An 18,759-nucleotide genomic window follows, 5' to 3' on the forward strand; every position below is an offset into this window, starting at 1 on the left:
CACTAACAGGAGCTTCAAAAGCACTAAGAGGCCAATATTCAGAGGGTGCTAAGTGCCAACATTTAGGCTCCTAGACTGGCTTCCTAATTTAGGGTCCTGTATGCAGCCAGATTTGGCCATCTTAGTATTGGGCTTAATACAGGGTGGCCCATGGAAAGGAGGCCTGCCCGCGTGGCACTGGTACTGGAGGCGGGCTATTTTTCCATGGGCCACCCAGTATATGTACTTAAATGAAATTATAGGCACTTATAACTTGCAGTCCCTAAATTTAGTCTTGCTGTTAATTTCCCTAACTTTAGGCTCCCGAATTAGGAGTCCAGTGCTGGAAATCAGCATCGAGTGCTGACTTCACTCCCCCTTCCTTGGCCCTGTCCACTTTTAAGGCACCTAAATGTGGGTATCTTGTGAATTTAGGAGCCTAAATTGAGGCGCTCAGCCAGGAAGTGTGTGTGTGTGGGGGGGGGGGGGGGGAGGGGGTCTGTTGGCCAGTGTTAGGTGCCTAGATCTTTTTGCATATCAGGCTCTAAATTGTGTCCTTTCCTGTAATTGCTTGGTAGGATTTCTTAATTGTTCTCTCGTCTCCTTTTTGGAAACCTTTGTGGCGTGTTAAGTGCTAGAAATGTGTTGCTAAGCTATCCACCCCTAAGCTGGCTGCATGTGCATTTCTCTTAAGATGAAAGGAGCCATATAAATGCAAACTGTTATTCAGAATACAACTTTACACTGCCAAACATTTCTTTGCCAATGCTTTCTAGTTTCTCTAAGCCAGGCTTCTGTGTGCTACTTCGTTTCCCAAGTATAATCAGTTCCTCTTTCCCCTTGTTTTAGGAGTGAGTGAGGATGCACTGCCTCACAGACGAGCTACGCCCTTGCCGGAACATCACAGAACTCTTCCAGCCTTGCACCTGACTCTTCAGTGTCTGGCATGGCACAGGCTGCAGGACTCATGTGCTTCCGTCCCGATGGGGACTGCATCCTGTCATCTCCAAGGTCCCTCCGGGGGTCCCCCAGGAGACTCTGGTTTCCAGCAGCAGCATCTGAGCCCACCCATGGCTCTCGGCGCTCGCTTAGCCCCAATTTGAGCTCAGGCAGGATCCAGCTACTGAGGAAAAGCCTCACGCCAGAGGCCAGGAGGGCTCACCTGGGTATGTACAACAGCACAGGATCCTTGGCTCGCAACCATACAGAGATAGCTCTGGGTTCGGGCAGAAAGACGGCTCCCTGCACCCCTCTGAAGAGCAGATCAGGCCATCCCCTCTACTCCCCTGGTAGTAGGAGCCCCCTGGTGCTATCTCATGCTTCCTGCCAGAGCTCCGTTGTGACATTCACATTTGTGGAGAAAGCCAGCGTGAAGAATGTGAACGGGCTCCCATCTGCTACCAGTCAGGAGGAGAAGCAGGTTCCCAAAAAGCTGAATGAAAACTTGGCCTTCTCAGGAGCTTCCACTGGATCAGAGGAGAACTCTTACTATGGAACTGCCTCTGTACATCAAACTCCTCTCAGTAAAGATACACCGGGTAATAGATCTCCGCAAATAATAGTTCCCCTTGGAGATCACAAGCAGGTGGTGCCTGGAAGCCCGCAGATGACACAAAAACATCCTAGGAGAGAAGGGAGTCCCTGTGCTACACAAACACCAGCCAAAAAAACCAGGGACTGCCAGGACTGTCCCCACAGGAGGTTGAGGACAGAGCAGTCGGCAACACGCAACATCTCTGCGGAGCGTAGTCTGCCACAGAGTCCCGTGACTAAGAAGCAGGACCCCGAGCCTCAGCACCAGAGCACGGACTGCATCTTCACAGCCCTGACAAATGGATCGGGCATCCCCAAGGAGACCGTGTTGGCCGGCTACAGAAATCCACTTCAGATGGAACCTCAGCATCAGGTAGCTGAAAGGGTCCATGTTTCTGCCTTATGTGGCAGCTCGTTCTCTGGTGAGATCCTGTCATGGTGGGGGGGCCTTCGTGCTGACGCTGTCCTTTTCTAATTCAGGTGGGGCTGTGGGCATATCCCAGAGAGGCCTCCTCGAGAGCCCAGCGGATAGCGAAAGCAAAGTGGGAGTTTTTCTATGGCCCTCCAGAGCCCCCGAGGACAGGTAAGAGGAATTGTGGCTACACAAATGCAAAAGGCTTCTTACTGTGCAGCCCACAGAGAATAATCGTGCCGACTAGATAGCTCTCAGAGGCCCGTACAGCTCTATTGCAAGTTTTTATTCTGGATTGGCCCTCACACTCTCCCCAGTATGAAAGTCTCTGCCAAATGCCTTCTGGATTTCTGTCTGGATGAACTCCCAAACACCCCTTCCATTGTGGACAGGTTTGGGGAAGGGATTACGTACAGGGCCGGCAGTATTGGCTCATCAGACATTTTTTTGGTAGAGAACCCCTGAAGCTCATAGCATCCCTTCCCAGATCACCAGATTGCTTTCCACCTTACAAGGCCAGTATCTGGAGGGATGTACAGAGAGCTTGCATCTTTAGACTGGCTTTCTTTTCCTCCGCTTACCCAGCGAGTGTGTGTGTGTGTGTGTGGGGGGGGGGGGGGGGGGGGGCGGCAGGCGATTGGGCACAAAATCTCTTCTATTCCTGTCACTAACTGCAATGCCTCTCTGCTCACACCTGTGTTGTTCCGTAGGCTACGTGCACCCTGCCTTCTGACATCATAGTTTGCTAATAAATCCAGGCACACCTCGCTCATATTGGGTGCGGATGCACCATGGCGCACCTGCCTTCCATCACTGTGCACCCATTCAGAGAGCCCCGGGCGCTCGCCAAGCATGCAGGTGCTTTTAGTAGGTATGCTAACATCGTTGTTTCCGGGGAGGACTGACAGCGATCTAGGCCCTCGGACAATAAAGATCATTGGCTCTAACCACCCATCCGAGACTAGGGGGGGGAGGGCTGTGGGCCCTATTGTGGTTATAGTCCGTCCACCCCTGGCTGTTTCTCTTTGAACAGTAGTGTAAAATCTGCGTGTTCACTGCGCCCATGTTCTTCGCGCCCGCGGGCAGCCATGGAGGATAAAATGGCACGTGGATTTCTGAAACTATCATTCTTTTGCACTATTTCCCTCTTCTCCGGGAACGCCTCCTCCCAGTCTGGCCTGTCATGGAAGCCGCGACAGAGTAGGGCAAACTTCAGATGGGTAAACCTGGGCTTGGTAATCCATTTTAACGCTGCTGGATTCCTTTGAAGATTGCCCTCCCCCTGCCTTGGGCTGTGCTGGATAAAAATTAAATGTCCTAAGAATGGGTTTGAGGTGCAGACTCAGAGAGACTGGAGAAAGACAAAGCAGAACCAGCAGACAAGAACGGCTCTTGCCTTTCTTTCCTGCTTTCCCTTCTTTGTTTTTTCTTCAGCCTCTTGCCCCTGTTCAGTCTCTTATTCTCCTACATACATTTGCATTTAATTCACTGCATTATCCATTCCTTTTCCCTATCACTTCCTCTTATCATTACCTTTGCTTTCTTCCTCCACTACTGGGGGGTAATGTGCAAAGAGTTCCGCATGTAAAATCAGCATGTACATGTGCACATGTCGTGTACATGTGGCTCTGCTGTTCGGAGAAAACTGGGAGTACAGCGCAAGAGAGGCGTAATTTATAAACAGGGAAAAAAGGGGCGGTCCAGGTGGGCTCGGAGGTTGCAGACAGTACAGAACTGGTCCATTCACTGCTGCACCTGCTAATTAAGTCGCGCAGTTGAATTTGCACTTGTCTTTTATCTGTGGTTTTCGGGTGGGAGGTGGGGGTTAAGTGGTGGAGATCTGGGTGAACTGTACAAGTAGGCATTTTCATAATCGGACAAACTGAATTCTTTAGAAAATCCCTGCCTCTGTGTATAACTCGGGGTTTTCGTGCACCCGCGTTAGTTGTACGCATATAAAATATATCCATGTACTTTTATGAAATGGGTAGAGAAAGCATGCGTTTTCCTGCATTACTGATATACATGTATGCTGAAACCTGTATGTGTATTTTTGGGGCAGCTGCCACCCCACACACACAATTTATAAAATACTAATGTAACTTTAGATGCACCGACTTAAAGGAGTATGTGTTCACTTATGCAAACTGTAGAAAATTAGCTTCCCTATCCCCACTGTTCTCCCCAATAACCTTTTTCTGTTCCCACCCTCAACATTTTTATAGCTTCTCTTTTCCTCAGTCCTCTTTCTCTCATGTCATCTGTACCTCCTCCTGTCCTTTTTACCTCGTCAACAAACCCCCCTTTGGATGTTGTGATCATTTGTATTAGCAGGGGTCTGATGCCTTCTGTTCTTCCTCTTATCTTCCAGGCACCTCCTCCAAGCAGCCCCCCACAAGCCCAGTCTCGCCTACAGACTTGCTTCAGAAACCCAGCGTCAAGGAGAGGTGTCAGACAGAAGCTGAGATACGGGCGTCTGCTAAGCATAGCCTGAGCCACGTGGAGGTGGAGATAGAGCCAGTGCCCTGGGCTGCCAAGCAACTAGGCTGCTTGGAGACGGGCATCATCAGGCGCACAGTGAAGTACTCGGAGACGGACCTGGACTCTGTGCCGCTCAGGTGTTATCACGAGACCAACATCGACGACATCCTGGCTGAAAAGGAAGAGGTGGACTCTGCCATTGGAAGCCAGAAGGACAGTGAAAGCAACAAGAGTTTTACCGGGACAGTGGGCGAGAGACGGAGAAGCCTCCTGGACGAACCACACAGTCACCTGCCCCAAGGGCATTGCACTGGAGCAGTGCAGAATGGGAAGAAAGGCCCAGCGGAGGAGGAGGATGATGACGTATTCGAAGAATCGAGGGTGGAAGGCAGAGCCAGGTGAGGTTTTAATACTGGGATAGAGAAGAGATGGAAGAAACAGTATAGCTCCCCTGGCAAATATTTATGCCACTTCAATGAGTATGCAATCTCTCTTCGTATCCCACTCATGCATCCCAACTTCCCTATGCATAGAATTGATAATTGTAAATATGCAGATTCCCCATATCCTATCCTCACACCCAGTGGTGCAGGCCTATTGTTTTTGAGGTGGGCAGACTCTCCTTTCCCCTTCAGTCCTCCGTCTCCTTTCTCTTACTGTCCTTATGGCCCTGTCCCCAACCCTCCGGTGCCCTCTCTGGCTTTATCCCCACTTTCTTACTCTCCCCTCTCTTAGGACCCCCTTCAGCCCCTGCCTTTTTCTGTTCCTCTCAGCTCCCCTGCCCTGTCTCACTTCCCCATCTCTCCTCTCGGCTCTCTCCTCCCCAAACGGCAGTTGTCCATTTTATTTTAGTGTATCAGCAGGTAGACCAAGTTTGAGTCTCCTGGTGAAGAAGTATCCATGGGTATGCAGTGCCAGTGAACAAGCAGGCAGTGCATGCAGTGAGGCCTGTCCCCACAGCAGCCTCTCCTCCTGTACACCTCTTCCCTGTGGCACCTTCATGGGTTTCCTGTTTGCCCTGGAAACAGAAACCACAAGGAGAAGAACAGGGAGCACACAGCGCTATTTCAGAGCCCCCCCCCCCCCCCCCCGACATGCGCTGTCTGCAGGCCCCCATGGGTGGTGCTGCTCCAGGAGACTCTGTGGAGGATCCAGGAAGCAGGAGGGAGTTCATACATCCCAGACGTTTCCTGGACGAGCCAGGAGTCTTGGGCTGTGTGCTATAGAGCCCAACAAACCAGAAAATGTGATAAGCAGGCTGAGTTTAGGAGTTTGGCTTGGCTGTAAGAGTTAAACATGAGTCTTGAGCTAAATTAATTAGCATAGGGAAAACAGGAGTTAATCCTTGCCAGACCTGTTTTCTAACCTTTTTTGCATCTCTGATTTGATTTATCCTCTCTGCTTGTTCTTTCTTTTCTTGGTCTCCTTTGTCTCTGTTCTATCTCTGTCTCTGTATTCTTCTAACTTTTTCTCATCTTCCTCTCATTTCTACAGCTTATCTTTTATTTATTTATTGCATTTCTATACCATTAATCTGTATTCAGTCATATCAGTGTACAGTATACAATAAAAGAAAACATAAAACAGATAAGATTACATAGTCAGACTTGAAATAATAATATAATGAAATAATAAAATGATAAAAATAATAAAAGATAAAAAAATAAAATAATTCAGTAAAAAAATGTTTCACCAGTATTTCTGCATGAATTTCAACCGTGTGCCTTATTCCAAATGAATACTCAACATTCATATGCTTGCTTGAACAGCCATGTTTTTAAGTTCTTAAAAATCACAAAATCCTTTTGTAGCCTCAGCTCAATAGGGAGAGAATTCCACTATTTTGGACCTGCAACTGAGATTGCTCTTTCTTTCACTTCGGATAAGTGTGCAGTTCTGACAGATGGCACCGTTAATAGGCCTATGTCAGCTGATCTCAGGTTCCTTTCAGGGATATGCAAATGTAGGGAGGCATTCAACCATTCTATTTTATTATAGTTAAGTGATTTATGCAATAGGCATAGTACTTTATAGCCAATTCTGTACTTAATCGGAAGCCAGTGCCCGGCAATAAGGATGGGTGTTACATGATCAAACTTTTTACCACCACATAAAACTGGCAGTTGCATTTTGTAGTAATTGTAATGCTCTTAAAGAATTTGCAGATAATCCAAGAAAAAGGGTATTACAGTAATTAAGAATAGAAAAAATCAAGGTCTGGAGAACAATGTAGAAATCATTGTAACCCAGCAGGGGCTTCAGATGCTTATATACAGTTTACAATAACCTTCTCTAATTTTTTGCTTAATTTCTATTTTCATATTGAATTCACTATCAATAATAATACCTAGGTCACGAGCTTGTCTAACTGTTTCAATCTGCATTTCATCAGATTTAAAGTATATGGTCTTATTTAAAAATGATTTTCTGTTAAGTAGGATAATTTCTTTTTTTTGATTATTCAAGACCAATCTCATATGAGACAGTAGTTGCCTAACTGGGGACAGATAAACTTCTACTAGTTTCTGTGTATCCTCAATGGATTCATTTATAGGCACTGAAAGCTGCACATTATCAACATAAATAAAATGCTCAATGCCTAATCCAGGCAACAATTTACACAAAGGTAACAAATAAATATTAAAAAGAGTAGCCGACAAAGAGGATCCTTGTGGTACTCCAGAATCAATTTTGGTCTTTTCAGATAAAAAATTATTCATCTTGACCTGAAAAGGGCAATCATTAAGAGAAGAAATGAACCACTCAAGCCAATGTCAATTAATCTTTGAATCAGAATATTATGATCTACCTTATCAGATGCTGCTGATAGATCTAGTAAAATCAAGAAATAGGATTGTTCATTGTCAAATCCTCATAAAATGGTATCGGACAAAGCTAATAACAAGGATTTAGTATTAAAAAATGTTCTAAAACCAAAACAAACTGAGGATAGAGAATATTATTTGTGTCTAAGAATTCGGTTAATTGTTTCTGCACTATTTTTCAATAACTTTAGCAAGGAGTGGTAAGTATGATATAGGTCTAAAATTCTTTAAGTCAGTAGTGTCGGACTTTTTATTTTTTAGAATAGGTTTAACGACAGCACATTTTAAGGAATTTGGCACATGACCTTTTATGGCCTCTTTCTTTGCCCTGCATCCCTTAGCGTGTGAGTGAGTCAAGAAGGGACAGGTTGACCTGTCCAGGGAAAAAGAAGAAAGGTGAAGGAACAGGATGGATGGGAGGGAAGGAAGAGGGAACAGAGTTAAGTTGGGCAAAGGAATAGGGAAAGGTGTAGAGAGAAACTGTGGGCAGAAACAGAGAGATGCTGCTTCCCTACTTCCCTTTGCCCCTCCTCCTACCACAGAAAACAAATCAGAAGCCAATCCAAGGTTGCTGTGTAGCAGTAAACAAAGTGGAGATCGGTGTATGAGAAAGATCTTTATTGAAAATAGCCCGACTCTGGCCGAGTTTCGCTCTTTAACCAAGAGCTGCCTCAGGGGCAATGCATTTCAGCAGGGCAGATGCCACAAAGTAGTACTTCAGCTTTATCTATAGCGGTTATGATCAAGTTGCTCCTTCTTAGTAATATAGTAGATCTGGATCGTGTCAATGTACAATCCAACGTGGGCAAATCTGATCACATTGTTTTGTTTAAATCTCAGGAGTATACATATATTGGTATTCCATCTGGCTGTTCGAAAAACTGCGGTCTGTGTCCAAAGGAGCTGCCGCTCACAGCATAGAAATATATGTATAGTCCTGAGATTTAAACAAAACAATGTGATCAGATTTGCCCACGTTGGATTGTACATTGACACGATCCAGATCTACTATGAGACTAAGAAGGAGCAACTTGATCATAACCGCTATAGATAAAGCTGAAGTACTACTTTGTGGCATCTGCCCTGCTGAAATGCATTGCCCCTGAGGCAGCTCTTGGTTAAAGAGCGAAACTCGGACAGAGTCGGACTATTTCAATAAAGGTCTTTCTCATACACCGATCTCCACTTTGTTTCCTCCTCCTCTTACCGCTACATAAGGAAGTAAGTGCTGGCCATGCCACTTACACCCACAGACACCCAACAGCACACAATGTCTTCGTGTCACACTATAATATGCAATAGTCCATTTTTCTAGTTGAGTGCTAAAAAATACCCCCTCTGCCATAACTTCTTGGGAGATGTGGCATGTCGGGGGAACGTCCCCTGCCAAAAATCATGCTGCCTCTGGCAGAGTCCTCCTCCTCCCCTGCAATGAAACCCAGCCTCCACATGCCCGTCTGGCACTCTGTTCACTCTCCAAGTGCCAGCAGCGCAGGTATTTTCAAAATGCCCAGATCAGATATGTCAGTCTCATACACTGCAAGATTAGCACAGCTGGGCTGCGAGCTCTGAAAGCAATCGGGATGCTAGGACTGGAGGGTGAATGATTGTCTGCAGAAAGGGGTTTGTGTGCCACCATGTGGCACTCATGTCAAGTGGTACCATCCCCTGCAATAATGGACTAGCATAGAGAGTATACTGTTCTGAGCATGTCATCTTTCTGTTTGGTGAATATAAACCTTACCAATAGCCATAATGTCAACATTTCCCTTCCAAAAGGACCCTTCCTTAGCTGTGCCATGAGAAAGGGTGCATTTTATAGTAAACGCTGACATTTCTATGGTTATGGATTAAAGTTTGCTTTTTACCTTATGGTATGCTGGATCAATGTGTCTCTGTTCTTTACTGAGGACTTTCAAAGCTTGCTTGCAGATTCCAGGGTTTGTTGCATTTTCTAAGTAAACTGCTTTCCTCTGATTTTGACTTTAACAACTTAAGAGGTCAGTATTCAGCCATGGGCTGTCCAGGTACGCTACCTGAATAAAATTATCCAAATAATTAGATATTTAGCAATGCAGCCACAACTGCTAATTATACCCAGTTAAAACCAAGTTGTTCAGATGATAAGTTTTATCCAGATGGGAGGTCACATGATGCTCTAGAGCCAACTGCAGCATGTTGAGTGAGCTTTCACCAGTCACATCTATTTTAAACTTTTTTTCACTGATCTTTGGAGCTACACTAGCACTATAGCAATGTCTAGATGTGGGCAGATAAATCCATGTAAAATAGCAAATCTGGAGATGTACCTTCTTTGGAGAAACCCAACTTGGGTCTAGCGGACGAGTGGTGGTGAGGACTAGCCAATTCCTGATCTTTCATTTGGTATGACAGAGATTCTTTGCCAGCTGTTTGGCCAGTTTTCTGATAATCTATCTAAAAATATAAATTTGAAACTGAAAACTGTTGTTGAGAACGTGGCTCAGCTTGTTTCCTCCATGTGGGAGCAGGAGGACATAGTTAAAACTCGAGTCAGTGATTTAGAGGATGGCTTTATTGCATACAGCCTCTAGATTGACATGCTTGAGAGAACATTTAGAAGTATGGCTGACCGACAAGAAGATTTGGAGAAGAGAGCACGGTGAAATAATTTCCAAATTGTGGGCCTCCCTGAAAGGTTTGAAGGCCCCAACATGGCTGAGTTTGTTTCAAAATGGCTGCAGTGCTGCTGGACATGGAGGCTAAAAATAACCTCCTCAAAACAGACAGAGTGCACAGATCCCTACACCAGAGACCTTGAGCATTCATTGTTTGGATATACAATTTTGGGGTTAAGCAGCACTGTGCTATGGAGGCAGCAAGAAAAAAAGGTACTCTTGTTTATGAGCAATCAAAAATGTTATTTTTCAAGACTTTTCACAAGCCATGGTTAAGAAGCAGCAAAGCTTTGCAGAGGGGAAGTGTCAGTTGAGAGACAAAGGCATGAATTATATAATGCTTTACCCTTCTTGGCTGAAATTGTTTGATTGTAAATCTGTGTTTTTTTGATTCCCCAGAAGAGTTGGCCAAATACTAGACAATTCAATCCAGCTACGTGATTATTGGTTGAACTAGTGGGTTTATTTTGTGCACTGACATTGTTGCAGCTGGTGGGGCTGATACAAAAGTGATCTCCTTTTTTAAACTTTTTACAGGCTTGCTTTTGTTTGGATTTCCAAACACAATAAAGTCTGTGGGGTGACTCAACTGAAAAATGTATAGAACAACCCCACCCCAAAATATCTAATATCTTCTCATGGGATAATCTTAGGAATTATAATATATCATTAGGCATTTTTGTCATAAATTTATGACAATCAACTTTGATTAAAGTTTAAAACATAGGCTTCCTCTTTGGACTTATAAAAAGAATAGTGTGTGTGTGAGAGAGAGAGAGAGAGAGAGAGAGAGAGAGATTGATTTGTACGGCCCCCACCTCCTCCAATCCACAACAATCTCAGGATGACTGATTTTTTAATCCTTATTAGTTTTAACTATTGGATGTTATTTGATGTTTCTGCTGTTTTGAAATATTTTATTGGAGTTTTGGAAAATTTAAAACATTTTTTAATTTATTGGATTTTTTTTCATCAGATGGTTTGAAAAAAAAATTTTTTAGTAGTATGGTTTTACTATTATGACTCATGATTTATATTTCTTGACTTTATTGTTTAATGTTTTATAAGGAATGGTCATGTTGCATTGCATACAGTGTCTGGCTTGTTGCGATTTCCAGTTCAGTTTTTTATGCACACTTCTATTTATACTTTATGGCCTGTTCTGTATTTGTTTGCAAACATTATATTTTGTATAATTTATGAGGTGTTAAATATCATCTGAATAAGATCTTATCTCCATTTTCATACATTGTTGATGCAATGCTGTCAGATTATTTAAAAAGTACCGATAGTTTTTCTGGGTGGCTGAAAACTGGTCAGGACTTTATTGCATATAGGCCCTTTAGGAATTTTTTTTGCTCTGTCTTATAGCCAAGTTACTAGTTATAGTTAATGGCAGACCAACATATGCATAATCTAGGGGTATGCTGTATTTCTTGGTTGAAATTTACGTTGGAGATTTTTTGGCTCAGTTCTGCTAGTGATGTATGATCCAGGGATACCTGATTGATAGAAAATGGAAAAATATGTATTTTTATTCTGTAGCTGCAGCATTTCTGTATCTAGAGGATGTCTAAAGCCAGCACTGGAGTGGTGGTGGAAATGGGAAGAATGCTGAGGTCAGGGAGAAAGAAAGTGTGCCCACCCCCGCTAATCCATGTTGATCTGAGCTGGGGGTGGTGTGAGCCCTTCTCCCTCATCTTCAAGGTCTGACTTCCTTACTCTTTGCCCCATGAGGATCAGGGATCAGTTGGGGGATGGGGGTACATCAATGATTTTTGCCATGGCCTGAAAGGAGAGGAGGCCTTACAGAGCCGCCCAAAGAGCTCACAGGATTATGTAACCATAACCAAGACGTTTGCTCACAATGACCCAATCCTTAGAGGAACACTGGTTGGGGGCAGTTTGCCATGAGTTGGGGGGGGGTCTGAGTTTGGTAGTTTTGAAGGTTCTTCAGTATGGAGGATCTCGGGTTGTTTATTGGGGCTTTTGAACCTGTTTTTGGAAGGGGTTCAGAGGGATGGAAGGGTTGGGTTTTCCCTTTTATTTTGTGGAAGAAAATTGAAAAAAAACTTAAAGCACACAGAGAATGCTTTTTGTTTTTGATCATTTTGTTTTAGGGGCTATAAGGCATGTGACTTTTGGGTGGCAGAATCTTTGCTACATTTTTGCCCATTGGGCCTACAAGTTATGTAGCAGCTTATTTTCTGGCAAGGTCAATGAGGCAGCACATCTATAAACTTCTTCGCAGTTTCCAAGCTTTCAAACACTTTCGTCTCGTTGCCATGCCAGATTCTTAAATGCGTGGTGGTTCAAAACCTTAAGTGAATAGTCCTGAAAGATTCTGATTTTGTTGTTTTGGTGCTGCAATGTGGTTTTTTTTCAGTATGCTTGCATAATCACATTTGTACATGAAGTTAAGCAATCTGGCAATTACTACTTTAGGATAACTTTCTCCTGCTTTATTCGTCCCTATTCTGTGAGCTCTTTCAACAAATAGGGGTGTCAGCTTCTGGCAGTCATGTGGTAATAATCTCTGTTAGACTGGCTTCCTTAATGACCTCAAGGAATCCCACAAACCTTAAATTATTACAGCAAGAGCGATTTTCCAACTCTTCAATTTTCTACTCTTGTACTGAAATCAATTTTTCCACTGTTTGAATCTAGCGTATCATCTTCAATTACTGAGACTTGACTCTTGACTCTTGATCACTTCTATCCGCAGCCCAAAGTCCGAGAAAGAGTTTTATAAGTCGGTAATTTGATTGGAAATTGCATCCAGCTTACCTGCTATCGCTTCTGTTACTGCTGCCGTTATTCCTTTTATTGTTGACTCCTCGTTTAGGCCTGTTGCAGCCTTTTCTTTTCTGGAGTCCATTTTGTCTTTGCTGGTTTCATTTTCTCTTTCTTTGTTGTCAGTCTTTCCCAGCATAATACCCGGCGAGTTTTGCATATATCTATCTATTGACATCTATCCTTATTAAAAATGTCAAGAGAGTGTGCTTCTAGTCACTGATGCGCAAGATATCTGTGGATGATTGGGGGATGGCACCCGGAGCCCAACCAGAAACATTTGTTCAGGTTCACTGCATCACATGACTCCATGTGTGTACTTTTTATAAAATAGGTGTATAAACTATGCGGATCCTTTCATAAAAACAACGTGCATGTACCTGAAATATACATGTGTATTTTCGGGGCAATAGTACATGGTATTTTATAAACTGGGTAGCTCCCGCAGCACAGTTTATAAAATACAAGCATAACTTTAGGTGAACCTACTTGTGTGTGAATGTGCACACTAAAGAAACTTATTCCCCAAATGTCTGCCACAATCTGAATGCGCTGTTTTGAAAAATCTGGGATATTCTCTGGGCAAGGAAGTGATTTTGCTTGACAAAAGGAATAAGAGAAGGGATTGTGCTTTCACATGTGGAAATGTTTTGGGGGTTGGATAGAATGAATGGAGATTACAGTCACAGTGAATTTGAGCAATGTTCATGGTTTCACAAATGGTTTCTTTATGCTTTCTCCAGGGTGGTTTCCCAGACCTCACTCAAATCCTCAGCACCACGCATGCTTGGCCACCGCCTTTCTGAAGATGGCACAGACTCCTTCAGCAAACACTTTGAGAACATCATGGAGTCCCATCGGGCCAAGGGCACCTCCTACACCAGCCTGGATTCTATTGACATCCTTGCCTCTCCTTCTCCAAGTCAAGGCACTTTCTTCACCTTTGACTTTCCTACCTTGACCTCAGAAATACAGGACCAGATCTGCCAGAATGTCAGGCTCATTGAGAAGAGCTTTGCGCCTTTGGCCGATTTAGAGCCGGACTCTGGTACGAGCTCCACCACGGACCCAGTCTCAAATGAGAAGATGGAGGTGGAAGAAGAGCTGGGAGGAAGTAGCAAGATATTTAAGAATGGCTCACAGAGTCCTTGTGGGTCTGAAGAGAGTTTAATAATGCCGCAGAACTCCATTCCAAGGTAAGTGTATGAAATGCAGACTGCAGAACAGAGCAACACCTGCTTGGTGACTCCATACTCTCTACACTTTTGCTTTGTGTTCTTACAATTTCCTGGGATTTTATCAGCATTTACCTAAAGGCTCAACATCCAGGTGAATGTCTTGCAATGCTTTTTTATAGTATAGAACAGCGGTTCTCAACCGGTGTGTTGCGGCACACTAGTGTGTTGCGAAGCACCGGCAGGTGTGTCGCGAGTACCCTCTGCTCTCCCCCCCCCCCCCCCCCTTTTCACCTCAGCGAGACAAACCCTGCTGCCTTTCCTGCCCGGGCTATCAACACATTCAAGCCCCGAGGGGAACGGAAGCAGTGTTTGTGGAAGCCGGCACAGGAACGTGACCTGTGGCCCGGAAGAGGAAGTGATGTTTACCGGACACGCAGGAAGAAGAAAAGGCCATGCATGCATGCTCCTGCTGTAGAAATCGCATTCGATGCTGGCTGGCCACTTTGCCAGGGCCTGCAAGAGTACGGCGCCGCTGGCCCCCCCCCCCCCCCCCCACTCCGACTTCCCCTTCTCTCGCCAGCAAGAAAATATAAAATTAATAATAATAATCAAACTGCAAAAACAAAAAAGGCTGGGGTGGGGAGAAAAGCATAGAATTATATTCTCAGCTGATTGATCTGTTCCGCGATTGATCGCAGCACAAGCAAACAGCTGAGTGCTGCCTTCTTAGCGCTGTGGGGCTGGGGAGGTCACTCCTGCTGCAGTTTCCAGCCTGTCAGGACTCTGCTTTTAATAGCAGCATACCGGCTACCTTGTGCTGTATCTGCTATGTGTGCTGTGGGTGGGGGCGAGTGAAACAGAGAGTGAGCCAGCATGTGTGTAAGTGTATGAGAGAATGTGTGTGTAAGTAAGAGAAATGTGTGAGAGCAAGAGACTGCTCAGGAAAGTCACTGGTGTGTGTGAGAGAAATGGATTGGTCAGGGATGTGACGTGTGTGTGTGTGAGAGATTGGTCAGGGACACGACATGTGTGAGAGAGAGAGATTGGTCAGGGACGTTACGTGTATGTGTGAGAGAGAGAGATTGGTCAGGCAGGTGACGTGTGTGTGTGAGAAAGAGATTGGTCAGGCAGGTGACTGGTGTGTGAGAGAGAGATTGGTCAGGCAGGTGACTGGTGTGTGTGAGAGAGATTGATCAGGCAGGTAACTGGTGTGTGTGGTGTGTGAGAGAGAAAGAGAGATTGGTCAGGCAGGTGACTGGTGTGTGTGAGAGAGATTGGTCAGGCAGGTGACTGGTGTGTGTGAGAGAGAATGAGAGATTGGTCAGGCAGGTGACTGGTGTGTGTGGTGTGTGAGAGAGAAGGAGAGATTGATCAGGCAGATGACTGGTGTATATGTGTATGACAGAGAAAGAGAGATTGGTCAGGCAGGAGACTGGTGTGTGTGAGAGAGATTGGTCAGGCAGGTGACTGGTGTGTGTGAGAGAGAGAGAGAGAGTTTGGTCAGGCAGGTGACTGGTGTGTATGTGTGTGTGTGTGTGTGTGTGAGTGAGTGTGTGATAGACTAGTCATGGGCTCTAAGGAAGAAGAGCATGAGGACAGAGCTTCAGCAGTCCTTGCTGCTTCTGGTATGTGCTCTTGGCCTACAAGGGAAAGGAGTAGGAGAGTTACTGGAGAGGGTAAGTAAAGGTGGACTTTTAAGTTTATCTTTCTTGATTGACTGCCATTTTAATTATTAGGTATTATGTGATGTGTCTGCTGTTAGAAATATTTTATTGGTGTTTGGAGAATTTTTAATAATTTTGAAAATTTTGAATGATTGGATGTTCCATTTATCAGTTGTTTTGAAACATTTATTATATTCTAGTTTTAGAATTATTTTATATTTCTCGGGGAATGTATAAATAGAAATATGGAGACAAAAAACTGAACTGGAAACAGCAAGAAGCCAAACTCTGTATGCAGTAAAACAACGCAAAAACAAAAACATTAACTTTATGGTCACTTTATTCTGTATTTGGTGAGGGTCTGTCTATGTTCTGCGTGTGTGACCCAGCTAAGAGCTTGTAGTTTCTTGGTAGGGATCTATAGCAGCTTGGCTTGTTCTGTTTCCCTAATAGGAAGTGTATTGATGTTTAGGGCCTGGTGTAATTTTTGCAGTGCTGCCTTTTCATAGGTAGGGTTGTTACAGTTTGAGTTCCATAATGCAGGTGTAACTTTCTGCACATTGGGGTAGATTTTCAAAGGGTTGCGAGCATAAGATACGCTCGCAACCCCCAAAAACCTCCCCCTTCCTCCCCCTGCGTGTGCCGATCCTATCTTGCATAGGCTTGGCAGTGCGCGCAAGCCCCGGGACGTGCGTACGTCCCGGGGCTTGAAAAAATGTGCATTCTGGGGGCGGGGCCATGGGTGGGGTGCCAGCCCGGGGGCGTTCTAGGGGCGTGACCAAGGCCTCCGGAACAGCTACCAGGCTGGGGGATGGAGAGCCGGCGCGCACAAGTTACGCCTGCCCAGAGGCAGGCATAACTTCTTCAATAAAGGTCAGGGGGGGGGGGTTTAGTTAGGGCTGGGAGGCGGGTTAGATAGGGGAAGGGAGGGGAAGGTGCAGGGGGGGGGGGCGGAAGGAAAGTTCCCTCCGAGGCCGCTCCGATTTCGGAGCGGCCTCGGAGGGAACGGAGGCAGGCTGCTCGGCTCGGTGCGCGCAGGCTGCACAATTGTGCACCCCCCTGCGCGCGCCGACCCTGGATTTTATAACACGTGCGCATGTTATAAAATCGGGCGTAGATTTGTTCACGCTGGGTTGCGTGAACAAATCTACGCCCGTGCGCATGTTATAAAATCAGGCCCATTAGTTTGTGTACATTATTTCAGATCCTGGAAGTCTGATAGGTGCTATATTTTTGTTTTGCACAGAATGCAGAGCGGCATTTTTGGGTTTCCATTCCAGTTTCTGTTTCCATATTTGTGATTTGTGGTCTTTCTGTACTTGGTGAAGGTCGATTCTATGTGTGTGACCGAGGTGAAGTATTTTACTAGCATGTAGGCATTTGTAGCAATATTATTTGTTGTGTTTTCTCAATAGAACATGCATTGGTGGTAAATTACAGTTTTTTCATAAGGAGGGCTCTTGCACCTGGTAGGAGAGAGTGTTTATGTTGCCGTTATTGAGATGCCACCAGAAATATCTTTTTTTGTATGGTAAATTGAACGGGGAATGTCCTAGTTCTGCTCTGCACCCATTGTTGGGGGTCGAGGGGGTTCCTGTAGAATGCAGCGTGTTTGTTTACATTTAGCCTGGTTCAGTGTGTCACGCTTGTGAGAACCATTTGTCAGGTGTGTCCCGACAGAAAAAAGGTTGAGAACCACTGGTATAGAATACATTACTTAGAGATTCCTTGTAAATTGCAGAAGCTGGCCTTTTTATATATTTTCATAAACATGTGTGCATCTGCACTGGATAACTAGGGGTGCTGCAGGTCTGGACTTAAATATATTGGCAGAGGTTTTCTTAGCACTTCCAGATGTTTTAAGCATATCATAACAGGAATGAACTTCATTCTTAAGCCACAACATGCTGGTTATGATCTCAATTTCTCAAATGTACTGCTTATGCTCCTCATTGTATTTGCTCTGCGTCAAAAGAAAGTTACCTTCTGGGACTAGTAGGGTGTGATAACTATAAGAAGTGTTATCAAGATGGACTTTTTAATCAGGCTGGTGACCTCGGAGACAGCTGTTAATGTTTCTGGATCTTTGTGCCATGTTTTCCTTGTCACTGATTGTGTGTCTTGGAACTCAGTGATCTTCTGACTCAAGTAGTAGAGAAGAATCACCTGATACTATTACATCTACAAGCAAAGCCATTTTTTAAATATTTTTCTCCTTTTGCCACTCTGTCTACTTCTCTGGCATCAAAGTTTTTGCTCTGTTGATATGTGGCTGCCACATATGATCACAACTTCTTCATTCTCTGCAGTTTAATTTAATTCAGTTTACATTCTTATGTTCTGCCTTCAACTCTTCTACCAAAGTGGATAACAACATACGAATTACAATCAATGAAAATATAAAACGACCTTGTCCAACAATAAAAATCAATCTATAAACAAATCTAAAAATAAATAGCATTCCTCCCTATCCCAGATCCTCCCAGCAGGTGTTCCTCACCACAACAAAACAGGAAATGACTCAGCTTCTAAAAAGCCAGGTTTTCAACTGGTGATGGAAAAGCATAGAGTTAAGGGCTTTCCTCAGTAAGTTTCCTTAGCATGTTCCAAAGCACAGACGCCATCTCTGAAAATGTATGCAACGTGGGCCTAACCTTTGCAATCATTTTAACCAAAGGGATTTCTTGATTTGATCACAATCCCCTGACTCCTCTGTACCACTGAATTTTATTCCCTAAATATGCTGGTGCAATCTCTGCTGTGTGCAATAGGTCAAAGACAGAATGGTAAATGTCCCTATGTGGGACAGGAGAGGAAGCCAGTATAAGGCCACCAACTAAGGCAGTGCTTTTTCTCAGCATTTGTAACCCATAATAGACCCTGCGCCTGCATTCTGAACAAGTTGTAACTTGACCAGCAAATGTTTTGGCAAGCTTAGATAGATTGAGTTACATTAATTTAAATGCTCAAACTACTGTTTTTAAATCTTATGGACATAAAAAAGGACGCAGCTGTTTTACAAATCGTAAACCATTAGGATCTTTTGCTCTGGCAGCCTTGAGTTGATAAATACCCCCAGAATTTAAACCTCGGTGGATTAACTTTATTACAGAACTCCACAACTCAATTTTAGAACATTGATCCTCAAAAGGGGCTCAACTCACCCAACGAATCTTAAGTTTATGTTTTTTGATGCTGGTGTTCCCCTGTTATGCAATCTTATAGTGTTTACACCAT

General features: G+C 44.4%; 1 protein-coding gene across 1 annotated transcript in view; it reads left to right on the forward strand.

The window, feature by feature from the left end:
- Positions 1-925: 925 nt before the first annotated feature.
- The window catches only part of PSD (pleckstrin and Sec7 domain containing), a 301,533-nt gene continuing 283,699 nt past the window's right edge, over positions 926-18,759 (forward strand). Inside the window, exons 1-4 of the mRNA XM_029610693.1 lie at positions 926-1,885; positions 1,993-2,095; positions 4,296-4,803; positions 13,424-13,876. Of these exons, the coding sequence (XP_029466553.1) occupies positions 926-1,885; positions 1,993-2,095; positions 4,296-4,803; positions 13,424-13,876 (2,024 nt within the window). The remainder of the gene's footprint in view (positions 1,886-1,992; positions 2,096-4,295; positions 4,804-13,423; positions 13,877-18,759) is intronic.

This window comes from Rhinatrema bivittatum, chromosome 7 (genome assembly GCF_901001135.1).
Source record: "Rhinatrema bivittatum chromosome 7, aRhiBiv1.1, whole genome shotgun sequence".
Taxonomy (NCBI): Eukaryota; Metazoa; Chordata; class Amphibia; order Gymnophiona; family Rhinatrematidae; genus Rhinatrema; species Rhinatrema bivittatum.